At 42.4% G+C, this 14085-nt stretch overlaps 1 protein-coding gene across 2 annotated transcripts in view; it reads right to left on the bottom strand.

Annotated features, from left to right (window-relative positions):
* ACVR2B (activin A receptor type 2B) overlaps positions 1 to 14085 on the bottom strand; it is a 219517-nt gene that overhangs the window by 110132 nt on the left and 95300 nt on the right. The window contains exon 1 of one of the 2 annotated variants that reach the window (XM_068235923.1): positions 5997 to 6092. The exons of the other annotated variant lie outside the window; for it this stretch is intronic. Coding sequence (XP_068092024.1) covers positions 5997 to 6060 — 64 coding nt within the window. The 5' untranslated portion in view covers positions 6061 to 6092. Of the gene's footprint in view, positions 1 to 5996; positions 6093 to 14085 lie in introns of those variants that run through there. 2 annotated transcript variants of the gene reach the window in all.

The following is a 14085-nucleotide window of genomic DNA, read 5'->3' as shown; positions in this document are numbered from 1 at the left end:
TTCTTTTTTTAACCAATTTTTGCCCTATCAAAATTTGTCATATACACCAAACACTGTAGGAGTTTGGAACAGCACCCATGAAAGGAGAAAGGTGTGTGCCCAGGCTTACAGCATCCACACCACTGGAGCCGTCACTTCAGAAAATCCTTTTGGAGCAGGCACCACCAATGTAGATAATCATCACTTTATTAATCACATAAGTTAAAAGGCAGCAGCACAACGACAGACCGCTGTTTCGAGCCTCCTGGCTCTTTATCAAGTTGTGAAAAACTGCAATACAACCATACATCTACCACCATTCATTATATACAGTAATGAACCAATCAGTGATCTGCGTTTGAACTGACCAATTGCAATGCTCAGCAGCATGGAGGACCTGATGGGAAACTGTGTAAAACACAGTAAATCCCACCCCTTAGAAAAGGAATCCTCCCACTAACTGCTTAAGTATAGTATAATGACTGACACCAGTCATAAAAATGAGGTTGCCCCGTCCACAAAGCCTACCATCATGTATACAGGAAAACTTCGTTTCCTAGCAAGAGCCGTTCGCGCAGAAAATCCATCCCTGCTGATAGCCTACCGCGCATTCCAGCCGCCGACCAATCACGCTCCCTCGTCTGGTTCAGCAGCGGCCAATCAGCGCACTTCCCTGTCCAAACAAATGAAGTGCGCCGACGTCACGCCGCCTCCAAGCGTCGTCCAGTAAGCGGCAGACACGCCTCATATCACCGCTGGCCAACCGCATACACTGCAGCTTCCCATGGCGACCTATAGCGCAAAGCCTGGGTGTCACGCCTCCCCATGCTTAACACCAATCCTGAGGATGTAAACATACATAGCGTCCAATCCGGACGCCCAGCATAAAGGAGGCTATTACCACCCCACCCTACGAGCGCCTCAGGAGCCAGGGAAACGGCTTAATGTATACACAATGCGCATTGTGTATACATTAAGCCGTTTCCCTGTTTCCCTGGCTCCTGAGGCGCTCGTAGGGTGGGGTGGTAATAGCCTCCTTTATGCTGGGCGTCCGGATTGGACGCTATGTATGTTTACATCCTCAGGATTGGTGTTAAGCATGGGGAGGCGTGACACCCAGGCTTTGCGCTATAGGTCGCCATGGGAAGCTGCAGTGTATGCGGTTGGCCAGCGGTGATATGAGGCGTGTCTGCCGCTTACTGGACGACGCTTGGAGGCGGCGTGACGTCGGCGCACTTCATTTGTTTGGACAGGGAAGTGCGCTGATTGGCCGCTGCTGAACCAGACGAGGGAGCGTGATTGGTCGGCGGCTGGAATGCGCGGTAGGCTATCAGCAGGGATGTATTTTCTGCGCGAACGGCTCTTGCTAGGAAACGGAGTTTTCCTGTATACATGATGGTAGGCTTTGTGGGACGGGGCAACCTCATTTTTATGACTGGTGTCAGTCATTATACTATACTTAAGCAGTTAGTGGGAGGATTCCTTTTCTAAGGGGTGGGATTTACTGTGTTTTACACAGTTTCCCATCAGGTCCTCCATGCTGCTGAGCATTGCAATTGGTCAGTTCAAACGCAGATCACTGATTGGTTCATTTACTGTATATAATGAATGGTGGTAGATGTATGGTTGTATTGCAGTTTTTCACAACTTGATAAAGAGCCAGGAGGCTCGAAACAGCGGTCTGTCGTTGTGCTGCTGCCTTTTAACTTATGTGATTAATAAAGTGATGATTATCTACATTGGTGGTGCCTGCTCCAAAAGGATTTTCATATACACCAAAAAAATATTTATATTTCCTTAACCAGTTCCAGTGGCACTACATACTTTTAGTCTGAACACTAGAGTATAAAGAACTTTTGGACCATTACATAATTTGGAGAGACAAAATTAAAGGGAAGGTCCAAGCAAAATAAAAAAATGGAGTTTCACTTACCTGGGGCTTCTACCAGCCCCATGCAGCCATCCTGTGCCCTTGTAGTCACTCACTGCTGCTCCAGTCCCCCGCTAGCAGCTTGCCGACCTCGGAGGTTGGCGGGCCGCATTGCGTACATTTTTACGCATTCCCGCTAGTGCAGGAACATTAACACATACATTTTTACGCGTTACTGGTTCAATGCGTACATTTTTACGCATCGGAGCCGGTAACGCGTAAAAGGTATGTGTTAATGTTCCTGCACTAGCGGGAATGCGTAAAAATGTACGCAATGCGGCCCGCCGACCTCAGAGGGGGACTGGAGCAGCAGTGAGTGACTACGAGGGCACAGGATGGCTGCATGGGGCTGGTAGAAGCCCCAGGTAAGTGAAACTCATTTTTTTTTATTTTGCTTGGACCTTCCCTTTAAAGGGGAAAAAAACAGAAGTTGAAAAAGGAAAAAAAAAAATCATTTATGCTTTAAAAGTGGGCAACAGCAACAAATTCTAGCATGTTCATATTCTAAACGGCTGCTGCACTGCACTTTCAGAAAATTAAATAAGATTAAAATTAGGAGTTAACATCAATGTTCCCTTGGCACGCCAACATTTTATAGGACAGTCAAGTCAAGTCGATCTCACGGCATCTTTGTAAACGCTCAGCCATCTGTTTATTTGTTATAATAAAGCAATAATTAGCAGTCATGAAGTAAGCAAGAGCAATTGATGGCATCGTTAAGTGCACCTGTTCCTCATAAAGCACTGCTACTGTACAGAAAGAATCCCGAACACAGCAGAGAATCACTTTTCAAATTCACGCAAGTTGGTTAGCCAAATAGGGGTCCATAAAACCGGCAAGAAAAAGGTAAAATGAGGACAAGCCGATGAATCCACGTTTTAAATTAGTTTCACAACAGAGAGAATACCTAAGCATGTAGGACATTAAATAAAATAAAGAGGGTGCATGGTCCAGGGAGAAGGCTGGACATCTGCTCCTGCTATCTGTTGCATATTTCCCAAACAATACCGATCAAGACAACCCAAAGAGTTGTTACTCTCTCCTTAGTGAAATTCGGCCCCCTCTGAAGACTGAAGATGAGAATCCATTGCAGTAGAGGCGGCTGATTTACACAAAAAAGTTCTAAAGCAGCGGGAGGTTCTTTTGTGGAGGTGATCAACATAAAGAGGTCTTTAAGCATGACTAAAGGAAGATTCTCCTCTTGTTTCTAACTGCATAATTCTGTCCGTCTCGGACCCAGACTAAAATGGGACAGAAATCTGTTGGAGAACTGTGGAGCCCTCTGCCATGAATAACTATGGATGAGACAAACAAAAGACCATCAGGATGACAATTTTCTTTGGGATGCTGCCCTCTGGCAACCCTCCAAACATGTCACTGAAATCCCCATTTTCCATTTAATCATGGCTACTTCTCCATAGGTTTGACGCCAAGAAGCAAGTGCAGACTTTTTCTCTTTTCTTTCTCTAAGCCAGAAACAAGAGGCAGATGGAGATGGGGAAGGTCCTGAAAAAGTCCTGTTGCATAAACAAGACCATCCATGGTTTTATTCACATGGGTGGCCGATTGTAACTTGGTTTATAAATTGACAAGACCTCCAGTTTACCCAATTTGAAACATAGGTCTCTACTTGGATGTTCGCTTACTTTTTACAGGAATAAAGCTCACAAAGTAAATGTATTATAAATAACTATACCAATACTTTTAATTGTGCATACTTTTTTTTCTTTAAAGTGTACACGAGGCAATATGTGACATGATGAGATAAACATGTACAGTACAAAACAAATAGCCAGGCTGTTTTACGTGTTTTCATTTGCTGCCTGAAAGATTTAATTTCTAGGCATGGAAGTGACAGCTTCTGTCTTGCCGGCAGCTTTTCAGGAATATAGTAAACATCACTGATAAGCAAATAACAGCCGTAAAAGTTTTCCTGGCAGAATACAACTTCTGAGGGCAGGGAGAGATAAAATACATGAACTATTGACCCTTTTCTAACTCTGGGACACTTAATAGGCTGCCACTGATAAGATACAGTAAAACATTCAACTAACTTTGTAAATGTTTAAATATAAAATAAAACCCTGGGATATGTTAGTCATTTTTAGGAGTAGGAGGATAAATATAATGGTTTATCTCATCAGTTTATGTTCACCTCGGGTTCACTTTAAAGAAACTACCACTGCACTTTTAGTAAGACTGGATTTTTGGTACATCATGTTCTTTTCCACTATAATCTACTTCACTCTCAGTACAATAACTGATGTCAATTGATCCTTGGTGCCGCTTAACGCACGCTAGATTCTTGTTGATATGATGCACAATGCCCATCTCTGGCGTGTGTAAAAGGCTTCAAGTGGAAGTACGTTTAGCATTAACTCCCATTTCTCTCCATTGGTATTTATAACTATGGGTGTGTTTAAGGTCTTTTTTTTTTACATTTTTAATAAGGCAGCTTTTCCTGTATTTGGCCCCACCCCCCCGCGATATACTGGCAAGGTACCAGGTGCAGTGCTAGTCATGCTGGGAGCTGATAAGCCTCTGTCTCTGCAGGACTCTCCTGAAAAGAAAGGAAGGAGCATGTTCCAGGCGGAAACACACCTTACTCATGTAGCAGTGTCGTGGACAGCTTATAGTGGTATTCACATACCCGCCTGGATATTTTATTTCTTATAAAATATAAGCATGCTCAGGGTCATACACACTTGTGTAAGTGTACACTTCCACAGCCGATAAGCATATTCAGGAGGGTGGGGCTGGCTGGCTGGCAGGCAATTGACACATGCCAACCACAAACATCATAAGCAGGTACACTCCATCAGCCATAAAAATTCTGGCATCTGAAAAGCAAAATTCCTTTTCACTATTTTCAAGTACAGTACTAATATTTATCACATTTTATGTAATGAGTATTACATTTTTTAATTCAGTCCACTTTAAGTTACCTGGTGATTATGCAAGATTTTTATTAAATGTGTTATGTACGTAGAAAAAAATAAAAAAAGGGCTGTAAAAGTAATACCTAATAAAGTTAAATTATGCAAGCTTTCAGGGATCTAGTCCCCTTCTTCAGGCATATTTCTTAATGTCAGCTGAAGTAAAACACTGATGCAGGTAAGTAGTAAACAGACGACAGTTGTCCTGGTTACAATATAACAGTTAAGCCTTATCTACACACAGTGTTCTCCCCAGAAATTTTTTCCAGCCGGGTGGCATGAAATAGTAGCCGGGTGGGGCGAGAGGAGGGAATGCAAGGCCGGTGCTTCTGTGTGCAACTATGCTTACAGCATAGGAGGTGAGCCGATGACAGCCGGGTGGTCACCAAAACTAGCCGGGTGGAGCACCCAGCTAAAAGAGCCTGGGGAGAACACTGTACACGGTACAATTTTCCGTCAGATTGGATCTATTAGATGGATCTGTTAGATCATTTCCAACTGGTCCAATCCAATTACAATTGTGTTAGATTTTAGGAAGCAAGCAGGGAATACCGCTCTATTGTACCGTGGCAGACAGTGCAGGAACACAGGCAGCCAGGCCCAGGTAGTCAAGATGTAAAGGAAGGAAGGTCCGCACCAATGTCTCCAAAATCGTTAGAATCGGTATATTTATTGAGGACGTATCCAGACATACAGAAAACACTTGACTAACATGTTTCGGACGCCAAGTCCTTAATCATAGTCATTTTTCAGCTTTCTCAGTGAGGTTTAAAAAGGGGGGGGGGGGGATGGAACAGTGAGAGGCGGGGATGGATACGTCCTCAATAAATATACCGATTCTAACGATTTTGGAGACATTGGTGTGTTAGATTTTGCAATAGATTTTGGGTACTTATCAAAGCAAAATCTATTGCAAAATTGATCTGAAACAATTTGGACGTCTACACACCATACAATTTCCGATTAGATCTATCCAATAGACCCATCTATCTGATAGAAAATTGTACCGGGTAGATGAGGCTTTAGATCTCAGGTGGTTGGTCTTTTACAACCCTTAGTTTTTTCTACCTACATATTTTTGGGCTAACACTGTACAGAAACTTTTTTGCTACTATTAAATATGTTAGAACTTTTTACAAATAAATACCCACTAAAGGATGCAGCCATTTTGCTTGCTTTGCAAAGCCCGAGCATCTGAAGGCACATTTTGAACATTGAGACCAGAGGGGAAAACCTTGTACATTTACTTGACTGAATGACTCAATCTTCAATGACAGGTTAACCGATCTTACAACAGCTATAAAATGACATCAGTTTTTACTGTTGCATGCAATAGCAGAGATAACCTTGCTCTGACATGGTAACAAACCAGCTGTTCGTTCCCCTGAGCCATAAGATGGTCGTTTTTCACAAAACCACACACTTGCTAATTATTTTTAAATGCCTACTGCTTTGAGTTCAAATAGGTTTGGGGTTATACATTTTCTTCCAAAGTATTAACAGGTGGTGTTTAAACAAGTTAATAAAGTGCCTAATGCCTCTATCTACTAGATGGAGCCAAGAGGCAGAACAAAGCGAGTGGAACCTTGGTGGGAAATTAAAGGCGGATGCATCGGATTAATCCCGGCTCTTCCTGAAAAAGCATGTGACCTATTCCAGCTAGTGCTTTATTTTTAGTTGTCTCTGAGAAATTGGTTAATTAAAAGACAATTAACTTGGCAATGAAGAGCTCATTTGTTTTATTTCCATACTATCATAACGCTGCACCTTTCATGGCCTGTAATTCAGAGCCTGCAACTGGCATATGGTACCATAGTGGGAACTTGTAAATGAAAAAGCAAGTGGATGATTAGTGGTCAAAAGCTTCCTTCTCATTGTAATTAATTGTGTTTATTAGCAGCTTATCTCGAGTGGTGTCAGAATAAACACTGGATCATTTACTGACCCTGTCATTTTATAGCATAGAAGTTAAACTCAGTAAAAACAGGCTGTTGGGCAAAACACATTTATCACCACCTACACACACACACACACACACGTACACACCACACACACACCACACACACACGTACACACACACGTACACACACACACACGTACGTACGTACACACACACACACACACACACACACACACACACACACACACACACACACACACACACACACACACACACACACACACACACACACACACGAATGTGTATATACAAAAGCTCAATTAACTTGTAATGGCATGTGAAGCCAGGCCTTTCTATATTGGGAAAACTGGAAGCAGAACTAACAAGAAAATTGTGAAAATAGGTTGAAATAAAATAAAACTGAGGGCCTGTTTCCACTACACGCAGATTCTGCATGCAGAAAACTGACTCCAATGAATGCCTATGGGAAATCTGCATCAGAAAAATCACATTCAGTGGAAACAGGCCCACAGGCATTCATTGGAGTCAGTTTTCTGCATGCAGAATCTGCGTGTAGTGGAAACAGGCCCTGAGGGCTATGGGCCACCAGAGCACTTTTAGCCAAATTTTTTTGGTATCACCAGGGGATTCCAAAAAGCCCAAGGGCCCTTTTACACTTAATATGGTTGTACACGTTTTTTTCCTCCATAGCAATGCATTGTGAAAAAGCTTTCAGTTAAAAGGCGTATGCGGTGAAAAGAACAGGGAAACATGGACATTACTTTGAAAATCAACTGTCTTTCACTTATAAATCAGAGCAACTGATTAAGTGTAAAAGGGCCCCAAGGGTCCTTTTACACTATATCAGTAGCTGTCAGTTGTAACTGAAAGGACAACTGATGTGCAGTCCAGTGTCCATGTTTCTCTGGGGCCCCTTTACATTATTCACTGAAAAACTGAAGCTTTTTTCACAACGCATAGCTTTGGAAAACAAAAAACAAACAAACGCATTGAGGCTAAGTTCACAGTGGGACGTTAAAGTAGCGCGTTAAAACAACATTTAACGCAGAATAACTCACTGCAATGAAAAATCAATGCGCTGTTCACAGTGCACACGTTGCATCGGTGTCTAACGCTGCACGTTAAGTAAAAGTACTGCATGCAGTGCGTTATACAGGTTATTAGCTGCGTTGGACTGTTTGCACATGCTCAGTAATGACTTGGAAGCATACTTTTCATTGCCTGTATTTTTTACTGTATCTGCTGTATGCGACGGTAACGCTGCGTTGCCACTTTTTGGGCGCGTTGCGTTGTAAGCTTGCGGTGGGACTTTAACGTGGCATCAAAATGCAACGTCCCACTGTGAATCTAGCCTCAGTGTAAAAAGTCCCTAATGCTAATCAAAGTCAAAGGCTGTAAACAGACATGAGTGATTGGGATTAGGTAAATTATAATTGCTGGTCCCTAAAGAATTCTTGGAGCGTTCGTGCTCCAATACAAAAAAAAGGAATTATGAAAAATTGATTTACAATCACTGTGCAAAGGCAATTTTGCAGCAATTTCACTACCCGACCCACCCCCCCTCCCCAGACTGTGCAGGGCTGTGGAGCCGGAGTCAAGAGTCGAGGAGTCTGAGAAATTTTAGGTACTTGGAGTCAGAGGTTTCATAAACTGAGTCGAATTTTTTTTTGTACCAAATCCACAGCCCTGGTAAGTATTAGACGTAGGCCTCATTCACATCATTTAGCGCAGATGGCTGTGTGATCGGAACGCAACGCGTCCAATCGCACGCCATCTGCGCTCCTATGCGCTGCGCTGCAGATCCCATTCATACAATGAATGGGATCTGCGCTGCGATTCCCAAAAATGCGTGCAGTACGCGATAGCGCAATCGCGCTGCCACGCAGCACATATGATGGGAACGGTAGAAGGGCTGTCTATGCCCTTCTACCGTTCTTGCGTGTCGCACACTATACGCGCTGCCAAAATGCGCACGGCAGCGCATATAGTCTGAACGAGGCCTAAGGAGTTGGAGTCGAGGAGTCTGAGCCATTTTGGGTAACAGGAATCGGAGGTTTCATAAACTGAGGAGACAGAGTCAGATGACTTTTATACCGACTCCACAGCCCTGGAATGCGGTCTCATGCTCCGGCTGCACAGCAGCATAGGAGACACACACATTTTTGTTTAATGTATGAAAAAGAGAAAAACCCCATACTGGCATTTCACAGCTCTAATAACTCTGCAATCGCGTAAAAGAGAAATCCATACAGACGTGTTGTACACACAATTCATACATTTAAAATTGCTTATAAAAGATAGAATTTAATTAATGGATTTTTACTTGAAGGATACTGAAATAAAAAGAATTACGGTCAATACCTTCAACACACGAGCATTTTTTCATTATGTACATCTTTCAGTTGAATCTATTTTTTTTATTAGGTAAAACCACATACAAATGATAATCCGCTCAGGCTAAACAAAAAAAGCCGTCAGATCTTGATTAAGAAAGCTTTGATGAGTGGAAAAGAAAGTGTTAAAAGTCCATTACGTAAAAATGGGATTCATTTCATCGAGCCTCAAACCTTAGCTGTCATGTTATGTTTCAGCAGTAACTCCAGTTCAGTATGACAATCGCCACAGGATGTGGGCAGCAGATATTTGACATAATGACATCCCTACAGCTGTGGGAACACAGACCTGCATAAATGGAAAAAAAGAATATGGGGCCACTTACATTTTCATACTGTACTGACACTACACTTGTGGGGCCCTAGGCAATTGCCCAGGTTGACCCTATGGAAGCATTGGAGTGGACAGTTGCTACGGTCGCAAAAAAGAGATTCAGCATGTTTCAAGGTCAGAGCCATGTGCAGGTTGTACTGGAAAGGCAATTTTAATAACATTTAAAGGGAACCTGAAGTGAAAGGGATATGGAAGCTACCATATTTATTTCCCTTTAAGCAATACCAGTAGCCTGCAGTCCTGCTGATCATTCTGGCATCAGTAGTGTCTAACTTACACACTTGAAACAAGCATGCAGCTAATCTTGTCAGATTTTTGTCAGAAACATCTGATCTGCTGCATGCTTGTTCAGGGCCTATGCCTAAAAGTGTGCGGGCCCTTTTCCACTAGCGTGGAAACCGGACCGAATCCGCAGTGTTTCCCCACAGGCAAATCGTGCGGGGAAACTCTGCCATAGGACACAATGGCGCAGCCGGCCGAATCGCTTTCCTTAGCGATTCGGCAGACATTGTCATCAATTTCCATGCGGGAGGCTGCGAATCCCATGGGCTTATGGGATTCGTCCATTCCTGCAGACCAGGAAGTGCCGCCGTGCGTGGCACCTAGTGGAAACGGGCCCTTAGAGGCAGAGGATCAGCAAGACAGCCAGGCTCTTGCTGCCTGAAAGAAAGAGTTAAAGTTGATCAGAGATAAAAAAAAACTAACTATAACAAGTAATTTGTCTATATATCTTATCTAAAGTTTAGATAGTTTACACTGCAAATATAGCTGCAAACAGCTTTAATAGAAAATGATTATTTCTTCCTGTGATACAATGACAGCAGCCATGTTTGTAAACATTACACAGAGGCAGGCTTATCTGTATCTTGATCACTAAGCCTGTGAAAAAAACCTAATCCCCCCTCTACCCCTCTGCCTCTGAAATCAATGGCTAGTAACACCTCCTCCCCTTGCCCAGACTGAGCTCCCATGAGCCATTGCTACTGCCAAGGCTCTCTGAAAACCTGTGGGCGTGGTTTATTTAGTTTATCGGGAATTAGAGTATTAAAACAAAAACAAAAAAGTATTTGGCTTGAGGAATGCCCAATAAACAATAGGAAAGGAACACACCTATGCAATGAGTAAAAGTTCACCTCGGATCCACTTTAATTTCTAGGCATGGAAGCAACTACTTCTGTTATATCAGTAGCTTCTCGGAAATATAGTAAACATCACTAATAAGCAAAGTAAAGCCATAAACGTTTTCCTGGCAGAATACAACTTCTGAGGGCAGGAAGAGATAAAATGCATGAACTATTGACCTTTTTCCAACTCTGGGACTCTTAGTAGGCTGCCACTGATTAGAGACAGTAAAACATTCAACCTACTTTTATAAATGTTTAAATATAAAATAAAACTATGAGATACGGTAACTACAAAAAAAAAGGGCATTTAAAGGCAGTTTATCTCATCAGATTATTTTCGGGTTCACTTTAACTTGGCATGATTGGCATCTCATTGGCTATCCCAAGCTGCTTCTGCTGTTCCTGAGTGTCAGTACTAAATGCATGTACTGTATAAGAAAAGAAAATTATAGAAACAACCAGTGCTCTTGAATATATATATATAAAAAAATAAAAAATAAAAATCTACAAAAAGAAATGACTTTATAAAAAAATAAAATCAGCACTTCATGTTGTTCTGCAGAGTTCTGATGATCATTACCAAGTCCCAGCAACTGCAGGAAAGTGTCCCATAAAACACATCCCATCACTGTGACTAGTGCCAGGCTCTGAACCATGGGGAGCTCAATAGCACACTCCGCCATTCAACATGAAAGATGACAGGACCACATAATAAAAGTAATTATCCTGCACTGTGGATGCCTCCAGCTGCAGTTAAGTAACACTTCAGCTGAAGACTTTATAATGTAAATGAACTCCTACATAAGGAAAATACTGCAATAAGCAATACATCATATCTCCTGCACAGACAGATTTACTCATAGTTTTTATAATTCAAATGCATTTCTGAATCCATTATAAAAAGTTTATTTTGGGCTTTCGGAATTTAAGTTATCATAAAAAAAGTAAAAGTACAAGAGCACTATAGACTGCACCATTTTAATGTAAAAGCCTCTAAGGGCGCCTACACTCTACCCCCTCTGCTATCAAAGCATTTTGTATTGACCTGAGGAAGCAGGCCATGACCCGTGAAATGCGTTGGTTTTTTTACATAAAATTTTTTTCCAGTTCAACTGGTGTCTATATCTTCTGGAGAGATAAGCAATTACCTCTTATATAATTTTGTATTCGTATTTTAAAAATACTTAAATAGAACACACATTGGGTGCCTCCATCCTACCCAATACATCAGGTGTTTTTGTTGGCTATACTTGTTAAGGGTGTAATGATTATGATGGACACGGTTGTTTTATGACCCTATGTGAGATGGGCTCCAAGGCAACGAAGGGCACCAAGGGGAGGCAAGGGAACATACGATAACATTGGGGGCCCCCATCAAAATATTTTTACACCACTGCCTAAAGGTACAAAATACAATAAACAAACTGTATGCTCAATAAAATCCAATATATTTCCTTTTGACTCATAGCTGGATAAATCTCAGCTTCCAGGCTGGTAAGTATCTTTAAAGCTGAATATCAACTATAAGGGTTTTTTTTGTTTTTATTACTTTTTTACTAGTAACCGTTGCCTGGGAAGCTGCCCACTAAAAAAATCCCCCTCTGCGTCCTGAATTGGCTCATGAATATCATGTTAATTTATCAACCCCCTGTTATAACTGGATTTCTAGAAACAAAAACTAATTTGTACACACCACAAGAACCTGCTGACGTATCCCATACACTTGCCCTGTTTAACCTTATTTATCTATGATATAAAAAGGGTGTTATCTCCCAAAACCTTGAATTCCTGTAAAGTACATAGATTTCAAAATGTTTACCACGTTAAGCAGCAGAGCCGCGATCGGAGGTGAAATGAGGCAACCGCAGTACAGTAAAACAGTCCAATGTGCAATGCATTCCGCTGAATACTACTATACATAATTTTACATATAAATTAACACATTTGAATGCATCAACAATTTCACAATAAACAGCACGTAATTATAACAAAATACCTGCCAATCTCTAAATCAATACGACTGAAATCACCCAGGAGACCACATATCTGGCAGCGCTTGGATTCCTCATGGTTAAGAGACTTCAAGGACATCGCTACGCTGCTGTGTTACCTACAGGGATGTGGGGCCGGTACACACTTCCCAGGTTTTCAGGTTCCAACTCCTCTGTATTCTTATACACAGCAAAATCCCCGTTATCCAGAACACAGGCAACCGGAAGTCTCAATTAACCGGCATGCCTGAGGGGATAATGGAGAATTTTTGTGGTGTTTTTTTTCGAGCTTCCAGTGATGTCCAGTAGCTCCTAGCGGCTTTCCGGGGGTCTGTGCACGGCTCTTGGAAGGGGGGTTGGGGGTTGTGCTTTTTCGGCTGGTTGCTCAAGCAACTGGCAAGCACATGTATCCAGCAACCTGCGATCCCGTCGGTGCCGGATAACCAAGACTCTACTGTACTTATGTTTTTCCCTGCTGATTTAAAAAACACAACAAGCATACAAGGCATTTCATGGCTGCCGTAGTTTAGCAATTTAAAATCTATATGAAGATGGTGCTGATTTTTGCCAACAAGCCAGAAAAGGTACTAGCTAGGCAGCTGACACACTACCCTGCTGGTCACTAACAGGTATGAGGATACTGTCTGTTTGAATGTCCGAGGTTCGCAATGGTACGTTGCGTTGAGTCATTAAAGTCGTAACGCAAAATGTCAACTCAATGCACCAAAAAAGTCTCAATGCACATTAACGCTTACAGGCAATGAAAAGTATGCTTCCCTGTATCTGTTAACGTCTGCATTAACATTGCACTTTGAACGTTGCATAGGCTTAACATTGCAGTGCAGTAAACTGCGTTATAAGACTTTCTAACACAAGACAATAACATCCCACCCTGAACGTAGCCTAAAGGTTTGTGCACATGCTATACAAAAGTAGCCGCAAACAACCAACCAATGTTGTGGAAACGATTGTACTGGCATCAAAGACAAACAAAGGGTATTTCCATTGTCCACTCGCCTATATTGCCATGCTCTGCTCATGTCACATCCCCAAAGCAAAGGAAAAAGTCTGGCACTATAGTTTTTAATGTGCAGCAAAAATGACACAGAATTGAAGATATTAGTGAACATCAGCTGGATATGACACACTTGAGAATAATCACAATACAAATGTCATACCAGTAGTGTCTCTGGTGGTGCCTGGGTGTAGATGGGAGGCAGCGGATGTGGGTGCTATAGGGTGCACGGCCTAACGACCGTTTCGCATGGCGGACGCCAAGCTTCTTCTGAGGTGAGCGTGCAACAAATGCTGGGAAGGCGGCGGGGTGTTTTGAAGTGTGCGGTAGCGCACTTCCGTTCCGCCGCAAAGGGGCCCGACCCTTCCGGAAGCTCATCGTCATACTGCCCAATCCCCGGAAAAGACTGGTGGTACGCATAGAATTACCCAAGAGGGGTCGCGTGCGCTAGCCAATAACTAT

This window comes from Hyperolius riggenbachi, chromosome 5 (genome assembly GCF_040937935.1).
Source record: "Hyperolius riggenbachi isolate aHypRig1 chromosome 5, aHypRig1.pri, whole genome shotgun sequence".
NCBI classification, from domain to species: domain Eukaryota; kingdom Metazoa; phylum Chordata; class Amphibia; order Anura; family Hyperoliidae; genus Hyperolius; species Hyperolius riggenbachi.
The sequence above is the reverse complement of the archived record's forward strand: the minus strand, read 5'-3'. Positions and strand labels throughout refer to the sequence as shown.